General features: G+C 37.2%; 1 protein-coding gene across 12 annotated transcripts in view; it reads right to left on the bottom strand.

Moving 5' to 3' along the window:
• GIT2 (GIT ArfGAP 2) overlaps positions 1-14,292 on the bottom strand; it is a 34,713-nt gene that overhangs the window by 11,346 nt on the left and 9,075 nt on the right. For 3 of the 12 annotated variants that reach the window (XM_074606127.1, XM_074606129.1, XM_074606139.1), the window contains exons 8-16: positions 14,223-14,268; positions 12,591-12,642; positions 10,460-10,532; positions 10,021-10,118; positions 9,606-9,717; positions 8,604-8,746; positions 7,665-7,814; positions 4,193-4,441; positions 2,699-2,788 (exon numbers count right to left, since the gene is read on the bottom strand). In XM_074606127.1, the coding sequence (XP_074462228.1) occupies positions 2,699-2,788; positions 4,193-4,441; positions 7,665-7,814; positions 8,604-8,746; positions 9,606-9,717; positions 10,021-10,118; positions 10,460-10,532; positions 12,591-12,642; positions 14,223-14,268 (1,013 nt within the window). The remainder of the gene's footprint in view (positions 1-2,698; positions 2,789-4,192; positions 4,442-7,664; positions 7,815-8,603; positions 8,747-9,605; positions 9,718-10,020; positions 10,119-10,459; positions 10,533-12,590; positions 12,643-14,222; positions 14,269-14,292) is intronic. The other 9 variants (XM_074606128.1, XM_074606130.1, XM_074606133.1 and 6 more) reach the window with 6 other exon arrangements.

Genomic DNA, 14,292 nt, shown 5'->3' on the forward strand with positions numbered 1-14,292 from the left:
ATCACTGCACATCTGCCTACTCTAGTCTTAAAAATCGCAAAGCTCAGCAGAAGTGCCTACTACGGCTCGTCCATTTGCACGCACACCCCATCAGTGCCACTCTACATACAGATCAGCTCTGCATCAGCTCCTGCCTTAGTCACAGACACATAATTGGGTCCTGTGCAATCTCCATGGAAGATCCGGCCTTGGAGCTTTACAGAAACTCTGAAGTCAAGATGAGGGAATCTTGAGTGGTAGGCTGTAAGGGATACCCTTCAATTTGCATCCCTGATCCATACACAGGGAAATAATACTTCTACCTTGAGGACAGCCCAAAAACATGACTAGGAATTGGTTCTCATTGGTTAAGATCCAGGAAGTTCGTTAAGCACTCATCTAATGTTAAAACCAACAACTCTTAACTCTGAAGCACCTGAAGTATGAACACTTTCCATCCACTTTAAAGTTACTCTGCACAGAAGGAAAACACAAGCGTTTTTTGAATGCTCACCTCTCAGGATAGCTAGTAAAGATCAATTGTAAAAGTGACACATATTTTGAAGATATGAAACTATTATATGCAGGGTCTGACCTTTCCTCTCTCCCAGACATACAGAAAACAATACAATTAGTGGCAAAGCTCGACACTATGGTCAGAAATGCAAATGACAACAATGAATTACAAGAACAGGATATTATGGAATCAGTAATACAGTACAGAATCAGTGTATAATAAAAACAAACAAAACCTCTGCAAGTTTCTAGTACTACACAGTACTGATATCAGCTGCAGCCAAACCTAGATTTGCATTTGACCAAGCAGGATATTCCCTTGTAAGTTTTATCATCTTACAAATCTATTATGTTCTCAACTGATACGTCCAAACACTATACAGTCAAAATAAAATGGGGACACAAGAATTTAAAAAGACGATTCTTTATCCTGGCAGGAATAGGCCAGAGTATGACCATTCAACATTTAAAACCCACAAACTTGTTTTTTTCTTAAATTTAGTATTATATAGTAAAAGTTGATTAGAGACTCTGCAATGCTTGCCCAAGAAACAGAATGAGACGGTACTGATTTTCTTATATTAATCACACAGAAAAAGCAGAGAAAAAGAGAATTTTTCTCGAAAGATCTTTTCACAATCAATTAAGTCTTACAAAGAAATACAAATACTTCTCTTTCAAGTTTACTCTTGGAAAGTCTTGTTTTAACACAGAAATAAGAAAAGCCTAAATCCTGAACATGTGATACAACAAAATGGGTATAAGCTACTCATTATTTTCTAAGAAATGAGACATAAACATCTAAAAAAACAGCCCAAAGGACCTTGTATTGATATTTGCTTCAAAGTTAAAGAGGTATAGTCAGAGTGAGACCTTGAAATGTAATCAACTCATTCTGATGATGGAGGGCACTTTCTGCAAGCAGTGCAAGCTGGTAGCTCAGGCTGGTCAAACAGCAGCAGAAAAGCTATGGGTTGTTCATCTTCAGCATTCGTTAGTCTGTGACACGTTAAGATGTACCTGCTCAGGGTCCATTACTTCAGTCACAGCCCCTTCACAGCCAAAAATGGATGTTATTCTAGAGCTGCAAATGCAATGTGCTTTTCCTTTCTTTTGAGTATGTAACTTGCAACTAGTTCAAGGATCCCAAATAAAACATAGTCTGAAAAGATGCTGTCATGGGCAGGCTCATCTATCAAACAGTTTGCCTTGCTAAATGTGTCCTTTTGCAAGGTAGCATTTTATGCTCCCTTCTAGCAAATGAATTTAAGTAAAACTAGATTTAAGTGCCTCACTACAAAAAGAGAACAGTGTTTAAAAAAAAATAATTTAAGAAGCTGGATGAGGCTTCTTCAAATAGCTACTAGGTCACATATGAGGCCATGGCAAAGACAGTGTCTTTGGAATCACATAAGCTTATAGAATGCATTTAATGTTCCTTGGTAACACTGCAGGTTTTCTTCCTAGTCAGTACCGTAGCTAACAAAAATCCTAAGAACAGACTTTTGTAGATCCTGATGGAACACCATTATAAGCTTCCTTTATACACTCTCAGTGTCTTTGATCTTGCCCTGAAAGGAGTTTTGCCAAAAACAATTCCCGTGCCCACTCAGTCTTTTGTCTATCAAGGTCAGCAGAAAGCAGGTTAGTTGACACTAAATGTATCAGTGAGCAATACGAACGGATATCTGTTTGGATGCTTCAAGAACTCGCTTCAAACAAACTAATGAATATCTGTAAGATAAACAGTCAATCAGTATCAATTTGGATTGGTGCGAACTGATAGCCCTCAAAGAAAGCAGGCTTTAAAGCTAGGACCCAGTGAGCTTCATACGCCTCATGCAGTGCATTTTAGTCAGTAGGAAGAGTTATATATTGGCTTATGAAATATCAGTGAACTCCTGCCAAATTACTTTCCAAACAGCAACCAACTTGTCTTCTGGCTGTTTTCAGTGTTACGCAGTTGAGCAAGTGATCTGGAGTAACTGTGCACGGTGTTAAATGCTAAAGATTTTAGCCGTTGTGAAGTTAGAGAGAGGCAAGTATCCACAGCATGTGGCAGAAGAAACGGAAAGTGATGAAATACCACTTCGTGCAAGCATGAAGGCTAGTCAGCATAAAAGGGGAGAAGAGAGAGGCATTATGGCTTTTAGGGAGATTGCCACCTCCTCCAGGTAAAAGACCAATTGGGAAGGTACTTAACCCTTCGTGTGCTTTCATCCCTTGACCAGGAAAGCGTGGAGGGGAAGGAAGGTAGAGATGAAGAGGAGGTCACAAACGCACTCCTCCCGATCTAAAAATGGGAAAGAGAAAAACACTCGGGAAAACCAAAAATAAAACACAAATAAATTCTTAAATGAAATAAAGGAACATTCTTAAAACCATGGAGATGACATAAAGCAAGAATGATTTTGAGAATTTGGCTAAGCCTGAGTGGACTTAATTCTTTCAAAATATAATTGACTTCATGTTAATTCTAATACTGATATTCCAGAGGTGCTAAATTCCACCAAGAATAAAATACACTCACCATAATACCAAATTAACTAACTCCACATAAATCAATGCTTCAGAACCTCTACTTCTATTCAAATTTCAATCCAAATAACCAAAGGACTTACACAAAGTAATGTGATGTCTCACAGACATTGCCACATACAAAAGAATTCTGACATTTCTTGCTGCCAGAACTGCCTTTATATCGACTTGCCAATATCACTTAAGATGATCCAGATTTCACAGTTTAAAGTTCTTATTAATTTAATTGAACACAAGGAAAACCCCAGCATACAAATCTCTGCACTGGTTCCCTGGCACGCTCAACTGTCTTCTTTGGAATGTGCATGGAACATTTGCCCTCCCTCATGCCAAGCAAAAAAAACCATTAACTTCCAAAAATGTTTTAAAGGGCTTATTTGTTTATCTGGAAGGAAATACAAGATGCTGCTACCAGCAGGGAAACACATTTAAACAAATCCACAGATGTTAAATATGTGCCTAAAAAAATACTGTTCTGTATTTCTGCCCACAGGGCAATAAAAAAAAAGAGCCACAAAAAAAAAACTTTAATAAGCACTAGTGTGTGTTGTGTCACTTATCTAAAGTGTGAACACGTCAGTGCAGAATCCTTGTGGCTAATACAGAACTCCCTCTCTGCTATTAGCACATCATACAGGAAAATACTAAACTAGAAGAATCTGTTCAACTAACAGATCTAAACCATCTTCAGCCTCCAGTTCCAAACTCAGAATAAGAAACTGGTGGCCTAGTGAAAAAGTTAGCTTCAATTTTATTTTATTTCCGAAAGGTGCTTCTGAAGTTCTACAAATTGGCACATGCCTGTATATCTCAAGAAAGAAATCCATGAACTTTACCTACCTTCTTGGAATACTATTTCCCCCCCCCATCCTGGTTTTCAAACAGCCACACATTGATATTTGGCATATATATTGTGGTTAAAAAAAACAGCTGAGCAGAAGCCAAAAGCTCCAGTTTACATATTCCAGAATTGTTACAGCTTTTACTTTTCAAAACATCAAGCTCCTGCAGACATGTTAATACAGCAAACATTAACATCTTACAGTTCAAATTCACTCTGAAGCAGACAGTTGAGCAGCTTTGGTAAATGAGCATAGTTGGAATAGACAGAAAAGCTGAACATAAGAAGAAATGCAGAAGCATCAGCAGTTTTACTTACATGTGGAGGGAAAGGCTGCAGTCTTGTTATGCTTTCTTCTGGGTATGTGACCTCTCCCATGGGGAGGTAGGGTTTCTGACCTGATCCAGTCTCATACATGGACATGGGTCTGCTACCCCGTGCAGATGGTCGCCGCTTTAAAGAAGAATTGTTGGTGGGGTCTGTGTATTCAGAACCAGTTTGGACCTGATATATATTGGTTGTGGCCTGTCTTCTGAGGTTGGTATTTTCACTCTGTAGCGTTTGAAGCTGAAAGAAACGTTTAGCAGTGGGACTTTGTTTTTCTAATAGCAAGCGTCAAAAGCAAGCTGACTATACAATACACGCTTGTCAGCTTTACTAGTAAATCCAGTTACTAGTAGCTGGGATTTGATTTCTTTTTCAAAATTTACTTGACTTGCTTAATGTAAGCATAGAAACATCTATGTTCCAGATCTGCAAGTATTTATGTGCTGACTTTCAGCACTTTTTGCTGGGATACAAGCTAAATTAGATCTTAAAATTGGCTGTTGCAGTTAAAAACCACACAATCTATTTCTTACAGCCTGGCTGTACTGGCACATGAATCATATTAAGATAACGAGGTTGTGAGGGGAAGGACTGCCAACAAAGGTTTTTCAAGCAAAGTGATCCATTTCAGCAGTCAATACAAGAGCTTAAGAGGACCCTAACATAAGGCCTATGAAATTTGAAAATGCCAAAACTGCAGCACAGATGCCAGAGGCAGCGCAAAGAAAACTAAAGCTTGCTCTGCAAAGCAAGAAGAGAGTTTAGCTTATGAAAATTAAGTATCAGCTACTGCTTTCTAAGAAGCCAACAAGAAATAGTTTTAAAGCTTTTTATTATTATGTATTTGATGGACAGTAAAAATGCAACAATTCTGATTTTTTTTTTGTGGAGTTACTCAAAGTTTGCTATATTAACACATCATAAAGAAAAGATGTAAAAAAAGTCAGTATCAGCAATTCTCTAACAATAACTGAGTATAATATTTCAAACAGCTGATGGCCTTTTAAACAGGAAATTGAATATTTACTACTTGCATTTACTTTGCATCATATGAACCTTCAAGTACATTATCTCTGTCAAAAAAAAAATATTCCTATTTTGCCTAGAGTAATTCCCAGAACTCTAAATCAAATGCGCAGACTTCTATCAAGATAATTTGTGTTTTTTCTCCCCACTTTCTGCATGCTCTGCAGTAAGATGCATCAAGTTTTAAGATTTGAGGATCAGCCAGGAGCCAAAGTTTGATATCAAAGGCAATTAAATAGGTCAACTTTATAGCCTCCTTCTTCCAAACTTCTTCCACATTTTATTAATGTGCTTTTGGTGCAGTTTTAGCCAACAGTTAATATAAACTCAGACCAAACTCTTAACCACCTATAAGCACCTAAAAAAATCCACAGGCATAAAAAAAAATATCTTTTTCCATTAGAATGCCCATTAAAGTAACGTAACTATTTTCATTTTTATTCAGGAAGAATGTACTCTGAAGTGGCATTCATCAGCTGTAGCTTTGCCTCTTCTTTAATTAGCATCTTCTGCTTAGTAATTGCCATGCAAAAGATTAGATACACAGTTGGCTAATAAGGTGATACATAAAGGGGATAGATTTTTTTTTTAGTTTATGACCTTCTAAGCCCTTGCTTAGAAAATAACACAGAAAAAAAATGATTAAAAAGAGAGACTCCTGAATGACATCTACTGCATTAGAAGTGCCGAAGTAGTATAAATGTAGTGGTGTCCTGCCACAAATAACCCAGCAGAGAATTCCCATATTGTAATGAAGTTCCCAGTAGCTTAGAGCTAAGACAGCTGTTACCCCTTCCTCTCACCCTGCATTCTGCACACGCACAGCTATATCCATTCTTCACCGACCCAGAGCCACTAAACACTAAGTTAAAGAAGCCCCATTGCTACATACATCATCAGGACATAAAATTAGTGCAACTCATCTTCAAGGTGAGTGAGCCCTGGCTATGCCATCTTTCAAAACAGGTTCAACTGAAGCACAGCAGTGATCTCTCTTCTGCTACACCACATAAATATAGCAAAGTCTCATTCATTCGTAGGCCCTAAAGATTATTTTTTAGCCCTAAATAGACTTTATCTGTTTAAAGAAACTCAGTATAAGTAAAAAGGTAATTCAATTGATGCAGAGAAATGCTTAAACAGTACAAGCTGTTAAAAGACCAAGGACACATCCTGAGATCTTTTAGGTTCCTCTCAGTATTCACCCTTCCAAGAGATCTGAAAAGCTGAACACAATTGTAACAGAAGGATAGCAATTAACAGACAAAGATATTTGAATCTGCTGAATAAGCTTGGCCTCAGATGCTAAGAGCTCAACAGTTCCCACCACTCTCCAAAGCATCAGCCTCTTTGCCCCAACACAACAGCGAAACAAGCTCTCGGCACAGGTTCCCCTCTGCAGGAGCACAGATTGAACAACTTTCTCTACAGGGAGAGAGCTTTCTGCAGCACATACTGGAAGTCTTGCAGTATTGTAATTATTTGGAAAGCAGGATTTTTAACACTAGATAGAAGAATTAATTTAAGGAAGCAGCCAGCCCTTTCTAGGCTAGCATGACAGACAGGATAGTGAACTCAATACAGATATAAACTCTCCTTTACCCCACAAAAATCTCAGTTTACCAGAACACTGGCAAAACATTCAACAAACGTTGATTTGTTCACATAAGGATTAAAAGGTCTGGCTTCCAAACTGGGTCTTTGGAGCTCTAAACTCAGGATTTTAGCAAAAAATGTTCAGTTTTCTGTCTGTATAAGACTATCTATACATAGTAACTCATATTGTAAATGAGATACCTACACTTTATCTTTGTCAAGACAACCCCACACTGAAGGTTTAAAGAAGTAATTGCATTTACCACTATATCCTTTAAGTGCTATTACCCACAGATTCAAACGCAAGCAAACAAATAAATATTGGCCTCCTGGTACACAAGAACTTGATATTGTATTGCCACTTTTCAGATTATTTTCTACTGCCAAACTGCATTAGGATTTTTATTTCCCTTCATTGTAGCTAGGATTATTAATGGAAAAAATACTACATATTTACTGGAAAAGTTGGAAGTACGTTATATAGATATGTGCAGACAGGTAAAATGTGTGCTAGAACTTACTTACTCATTGTTGAAAACTGCTTAACTTGAAGCAGGACAGCAAAAACATACAAGACTTATACAACAGTCTTGTCACTTGGAAAACTTACATCAAAGTGAACTATGCAGATCATCATCACCTCCACAAAAAAAGACATTCAAAGCATGTGCTGCACAGGTACATTTATTGTCTCCTATCTGATTCTGAAGCAGCTCCATTTTAAAATAAATTTTCTCACTATTCTAATATTGGGCTATTGCATCTTCAGTTTCAGCAGTTTTATTCTGGTCAACTTAAAATACGTCAAGAGATGAAGGGGTTACACTATTGTGCCTGTTACCTTTTTCTGCATGATTCTCAGCTCATCGCTCAGGTTGATGTTCACTTTCATTAACTGCTGAATCTTTACCTCAGAAGCCACCAAAGCATTTTTAACTTGCATATATTCTTGGGCTGTCACTGGTCCATCTGATAAGTCTGAATCCAGGCTCTATAAACAGTGAGAGATCAATACTTACACCATTAGGAAACCGATTAAAAAGAAAACAAGACAATGAGATTTTGACAGCTTTTGATGTACTCACTTCAAAGGAAACATGTTTCAAATTAAGTTCAAATTAATGAGATCAATTCAATAAAATAATTTTAGTCCAACATGAAAGAAATTTGATGTCAATCAACTCTTAGCTCCTCTATGCACAAAAACATTTGTCTCAGCCTTTGTGATGCAATACTCCTTCGTAGGGATTTTTTTTTTTTTTAAATATGTAATAGAGAACTGGAAAGTCATAAAAGACTGATTACTAAATATCCAGTGTGCATGTTACCAGGGAAAATTAAACTAGAACTACTAGCTTTACTGCCACTTTTTTACCATGCTGCATTATTTCAGGAATGGTTTAAAACACTCAGCCACTATTGGACTGCTGTAAATATTTCTTCAGTAAATGTTTGTGAAATACCATGAAATCACTGATTAAGACTGTTTTGGTAGATCCAATTATTTCATCTGTGCAATTAAATCTATATCTGAACTCCAGACGTGCACAGTGGCGCACATTATTTTCTAGAGGAGCATTTTATTTACAATAAAAATTCCTTAAGTCACAACACTTAAGTTCATAGACTGAGGCATGATTCCGAAACAAATTTGAAAATGAATTAAAATATTCATTCGCTGGTCATTTATGCATGTTAAATCCCCTCACAAGGGCAAAGAGTCACTGCAGATTACCTTTATGAGTAAAATTTGGTGTGTGTATAAATATTTCAAACCTACCTTCTGTCTGTTTGATTTAGCTGCGTTTGTTTCAAGATCCGTATCTTCATCTGAAGCAACACTGTCATAATCAGGCTGGTCATTATCCTGACTTTCACTACTATGTTGATTGCTGATTGATTTGAGTATCAGTTCCACATTCTCTGTAGATCAACATACACCATTTAAAAACGTACTAGTAAGTTTGGAGAAGAAATGGAAGTGCATACTTTAAAGTAATTAAAAAAAATAAATCGTTTCTTGTAAGTGTTTAGACAAGTTAAATGGGTGGGAATCATGCTTTAGCAAATTAATAAAATGCACATAAGGAAAAGAACCAAAACAAAACAGACTACGCTGGACAAATGGATGTCAACATTCAAATGAAAAATACAGGCAAAAATTAAAAGTTGGAAAAGATTTTTTTGTATTTTCTCTCCAGTGGGAGAACTAGTGTTCGTATGTTGTTTCATTCCATCATGGCTAGAACTATGTCTCGCTCTGGTTGTTGGCACAGGTATTTGTATTCCTTGATATCTAGCATGCTCAAGAAATACAGAAAGTAAACCTTTTTAGGCAAACGAGCAATAAGCTCAAGAGCATCTAAATTACAGCGAAGTCCTGCATGTATAGAGCAGCCAGGAACGCCAGTATCTAAAACACAGACATTATCCTAGCAGCCAATCAAAAGAAGTATCACTCTAAAACTGTACGGCAGTATTCTGGAAAGTTTTACTATATTATCACAAAAAAGATGTTCCTGAATTGCACATATGCCACTTGATTTAATTGTATTACAAACACCAACTTTATAGAGACAAATCTCCTGTACTTGGGCATTATTTTGGTGGCCTAATGCAGGTTGTCAATAGCCTGCTATCCACATGATTTAGTTCTTATCGTTTATAAAAACGGTATAAATCTCTTTCTTCATTCATCTAGTACTCCTAAATGATGCTATGGTATTGATTAAACTGCTGAAGAATTACACATAGAAGAGCCGACAACCAGAAGCATACTCACCTTTTGAACCAGCGAGAGGATTCCCCTGTTGTCTTCGTTTGGCATCACTTAAAATATCTATAACTAGCGTAGCAAATTCATGGGCATTAAATCGAGCCAGTTTCTGTCTTCCCTGAATTACAGAATAATGCAGAAAAAGTAGTACAACTTGTATTAGATGAACAGCAGAGTTCCCAGGTAAAACTAAGGCTACAGCACCTAAAGTGAGTCGATTGTTCAATTACATTTATTGCAAAAAGTGTGATTTAAATTATCCAGCTGCATGCCCCAGGGCAGGGAAAATGTGAAACTATTTTAACTGTTTTACAAGTAGATGCAACTATTCTACAGTAATGAAGTACAGTAAAGCAATACTGCTTAGAATACCAGGCCCGTTAAATAAAAATAGTTTTACAGTATTAAGACAACTCCATACCTGATTCCTGGTTGAGGAATATTCAGGATTTACGGGAAGAAAAGGGACCACTGTGGTCTCTGTCACAAGCGTACTATGATTCTGAGTAGCAAGCCAAACTGCTCAGGGAAGAGAAAAAAAAAAAAAAAGAAGAGATAGAATAACCTTCCTGTACTATTTGACAGTGTTTCTTGTCAAAGAATAAAAGACCACAATTTCAAACACAAACACAATCAATTCAAAGGAAGGCTTTTTTCCCCAGAGGGTTCTCTACTTCGCAAAAACACAAGATTTTTTCAATTAACGTCACCTTCAGACAATGCAAGACAAAAAAACTGCCATTATCAGTAATTACTGAATACAAAAGTACTTTAAATAGAACATATGCTTGCACTAGCATCTTGTATGTAATGTAACAATTCAAATTTATTTTATACACATTCCAGAAAGCCTCATTCACCTGCATCCGTTTCCCTTCTGTCAACTTCATCATACACATCCATGGCAAGTTCTTCAAATAAGTGGTTGCTCAGCTAAGGGTAGAAGAGAATAATTACAGCTTGAAAATAAATGAAACTTAATAAGACCTCTATAACACAGAAAATACAAGAGCACAACTCTGATCACGCCTGGCTGTTTTTCAGCCTATATAATTGCTTGTTTTTCAGCCTGCATAGTGAAGTAATTCATTAAGCAGACATATACCACCACCTGATTGCCAGATACAGAGACAACACTGTTCTACACCTTTCCTTTACTAGTTAATGGATTTTTTTTTTCCTGTCCTACCTGATCACAAAAGGACCTCGTGTATTTGGGGTGAAGTAGATCTATTGGGGAATTTGGTATCCAAATGTCACTGTAGATGTGGACTTAACTGAACAGTGAAGACTCATAAAATGCTTGCACTTTTCAAACTGTGTTCCTACAGTAGATGGTTCAAGAAAGATAGTTGTGTTACGAAGAAGTGAGCTGTTGGAAGATCAGACATGAAATTAAATGTCACAGGGCTTTGTGGATGTCTCACTTATTGACGTACAGTGCATTAACATTAGAAATGGGTACCAGATTTGCTAACTAACTGACAGTGTAAGCAAGGCTGGTCTTCCTTCTCTGGGATGAGCTGTACTAAAAGGGGTGAAAAACCTAACACTTTTTCTACAGTTCATCTTTGTTTACAGAAAAAACAGACCTGCTTTTTCCAGAGTTTGAGTTCTTTACCAAATACCAACTGCCATCATTCTTGAACCCAGAGAAAGCCAGGATGTCTACTTCTGTACTGGGTCTGGCTGGGAGGGAATCAACTTTCTTCATTGGAGCCTATATGATGCTTGCTGTGGATTTGTGGCTAAAACAGTGTTGATTGCACTGGCTTGTTCTGGCTACTGCTGAACAGTGCTTGCCCAACGTCAAAGCATCCCCTTTTTCCCCCGACTCTGACCACCCCACCACCCAGCAGCAAGTAGGCTCAGGGTGGGCAGGAAGCTGGGAGGAGATGCAGCCAGGACAGCTGACGTGAATCCGCCAAAGCAATATTCCATACCATATCATGGCATCTTCAGCAATAAAAACTGGGGTGGAGGAAGAAGTAGTTTGGTTTTGGGCTGCCAAGGTGACTGTTCAGAGACTAGCCGGGCAGCAGTCTGCCTGTGGGAGGCGTTGAGCAATTTTGTTTGCTTCACTTGCTTTTCTTTTCCTTTCACCTATTAAACTGCCTTTATCTCAACCTATGAGTTTTCTTGCTTTTGCTCTTCCTATGCTTTCCCCAATCCTGCTGGGAGGAACTGTTTTGGTGCTGGGCTGCTGGCCAGGGTCAATCCACCACAACTTGCAAAAATACAATGCAAGAATCCATCTCCTTCTAGGTAGTGGTGCATTTAAAGTAGTTACTAACAGTACGTTAACAGCAGAAAGCCAGTTCTAAAGTAGTATTCGCATTTGGTTTGTATTAACTGCTACTTGAACTGCTACACACTGGTTTGGTTAGCTGGAATTTTTATGACCACTAGCATTACCTTTAGAGAAAAACTGACATTGTTGAATAGAAGAATATCACCAGGATTGTTCTTTCCCCAACTGCAAATTTTTTATCCTTTGATACCATTTGCTTCAGCTAAAAGCTTTAAGTAGAGGGAAGACATATCCCCACTCTAATTTGTACAAGGATTTGGTCACCAACACTTCAATAAAGAAATCTAGTGAGCTGGCATTAGTAGCAAACAGTAATGCACTATTCTGGCTTTCCAGAAAGTTAAAGGCAAATAGTAACATTTCACATACAGGTTTATACAAAATACATGAGAGCAAGACAAGTAACAAAGTTTACAGTTCTGAACTGGGGAGAAAGGCCTAGTGATATTACCCCAAACAAGACCAACACATATTCATTCTCTGTCAGGGATTTGTCATCATCTCTGCTTCTCCATTTCTGCCTATTTTCATGTTTTTCTCCAGACTTTTAACTTGCTACAGAATTGACATTTATTTCTGCAGAAATTAATGGCAGCTGAAACCAGCTTGAAAGATGAAGTGCCGAGTTTGCCATGTCCAGACAAAGATGTGTCACACAGCACACTGCAAGCTTTACTTACAGACTGAAGCTTCTTCTTCGCTGCTTTTGCAAGTTCTGATAAATCTAGACTGCTATGAAAACACAAAGTGATCATTACATCTACAGCATTTAATAGCTTGTTTAAATACAAATTATACATTTCAATAATTCAATTATTTAAATGTCACTTTTATTTGAAACTCTCTAATCTTTTAGTATTTTTAATGTAGTTTTAACACATTGATCTTACTAATATTGCTAATATACAAATTAGTATATTTTTAAGCTTTTCTAAAGAACAATCTTAAATTTAAAACAAAAGAATCACAAAAATCCTTTGGAATATAAATACCTGCTCAAGAAGCAGTCAAGTTGTAGGGCAACAAAATGCTTTCTGTAAGGAATCTGAACAATACGATCATTCTGACCAAAACTTGAGTCCACATAAAACACACAGGATTTGTTCCACTGGACTTGAGAGGTACCTACTTGGAGGTAGGTGACCACCAGCCTGGCAAATGGCTACAGCAATAGGACCATGCTTAAAATTATTTTGTACTGATCAGTAAATAATCTCTTCTACTAGTTTCCAGCTTTGAACATGAGGCACAAGATGAAAATTGTGCAGTTCAACAGAATTTATCATAAAAGCCACAGATCAGGAAGCTGACAAAATTTGAGTCCAGATTTACATCACCCAGGGGAAAACTCCCCTGACCTACAAGGATGGAAAGGCTCAAACAAAACCTCTGTATGATTAACTGACATCACAGAGTTTGTGTAGGCAATCACCTAAACAGAAAAAGAAAAAAATAAAAAGAAAGAAAGAGACCAGTGGAGGACATCAGGCAGAGATAAGGCAGTCAGGCTGTACTGCAGGCTCTGCAATCTGAGCAGCACCTCTGAACAAGTAATCTTCTCTGCATGTCAACTTCCTTCTCTGTGTAACGAGGCAAAGGATACTTACTCTGTTCTGCAAAATACTTTGCACTGAAAACACACAGTACTTTATCAAACAGCTAAACACAGCATGTCTAAAAAAAATTACAGATGTTAACACTGTTTTACCAACTATTACACAGTTTCTCCCTATAATTTTTATTTTATTACAGTTTTCCATATAAATTTTGCAAGCAGTAAGTTTAACAACAGTTTACTCACAGCCGCCTTATTTCCAATTGCATAGCAATAAAAGAAAAATAGGGACTTATGGTTAATACTTGATACGTTTTATACAAATACAATTTCATTGATCATAACCAAAAATTAGAAGCACTTGGATCAAAGCATAAATATTTTCAGAGAAACAAGCAGCTTTCTTGCAAGTATTACTTTCAAAATGCTGTATCAGGAAATTAACTCAATTGGTCCTTACATTATTTACAAAATCTGTTTCCCAGGAATCCCCATGTGTGTTCCCTTAATGTAAGTATCTCACCTTCCCCCTGCATGTTAACAAATACCATCAACTTCTATAATTTTCTGATTTTGTTTAAACGCCAATATTTTTTCTAGGGGAAAAAAAGCTTCCAAGATCAATAGAGGCATACATTAAAAAGTTAGAATGACAACAAGCTTAAAAATTGTTTCAGAAAGGAAAAGAAACTTTATTATTATTATTAGGATTTTTTATTTTGATGTTTTCAGACATGCCATGGAATCAGCAACTTACCTGTCTGCCATCTGAGGTATAACAAAGTGCTGTCCATTTTTGTGCTCTAGAGTCGAAAACAAATTGCACT

The sequence above is a fragment of the Larus michahellis genome, chromosome 13 (genome assembly GCF_964199755.1).
Source record: "Larus michahellis chromosome 13, bLarMic1.1, whole genome shotgun sequence".
Classification (NCBI taxonomy): domain Eukaryota; kingdom Metazoa; phylum Chordata; class Aves; order Charadriiformes; family Laridae; genus Larus; species Larus michahellis.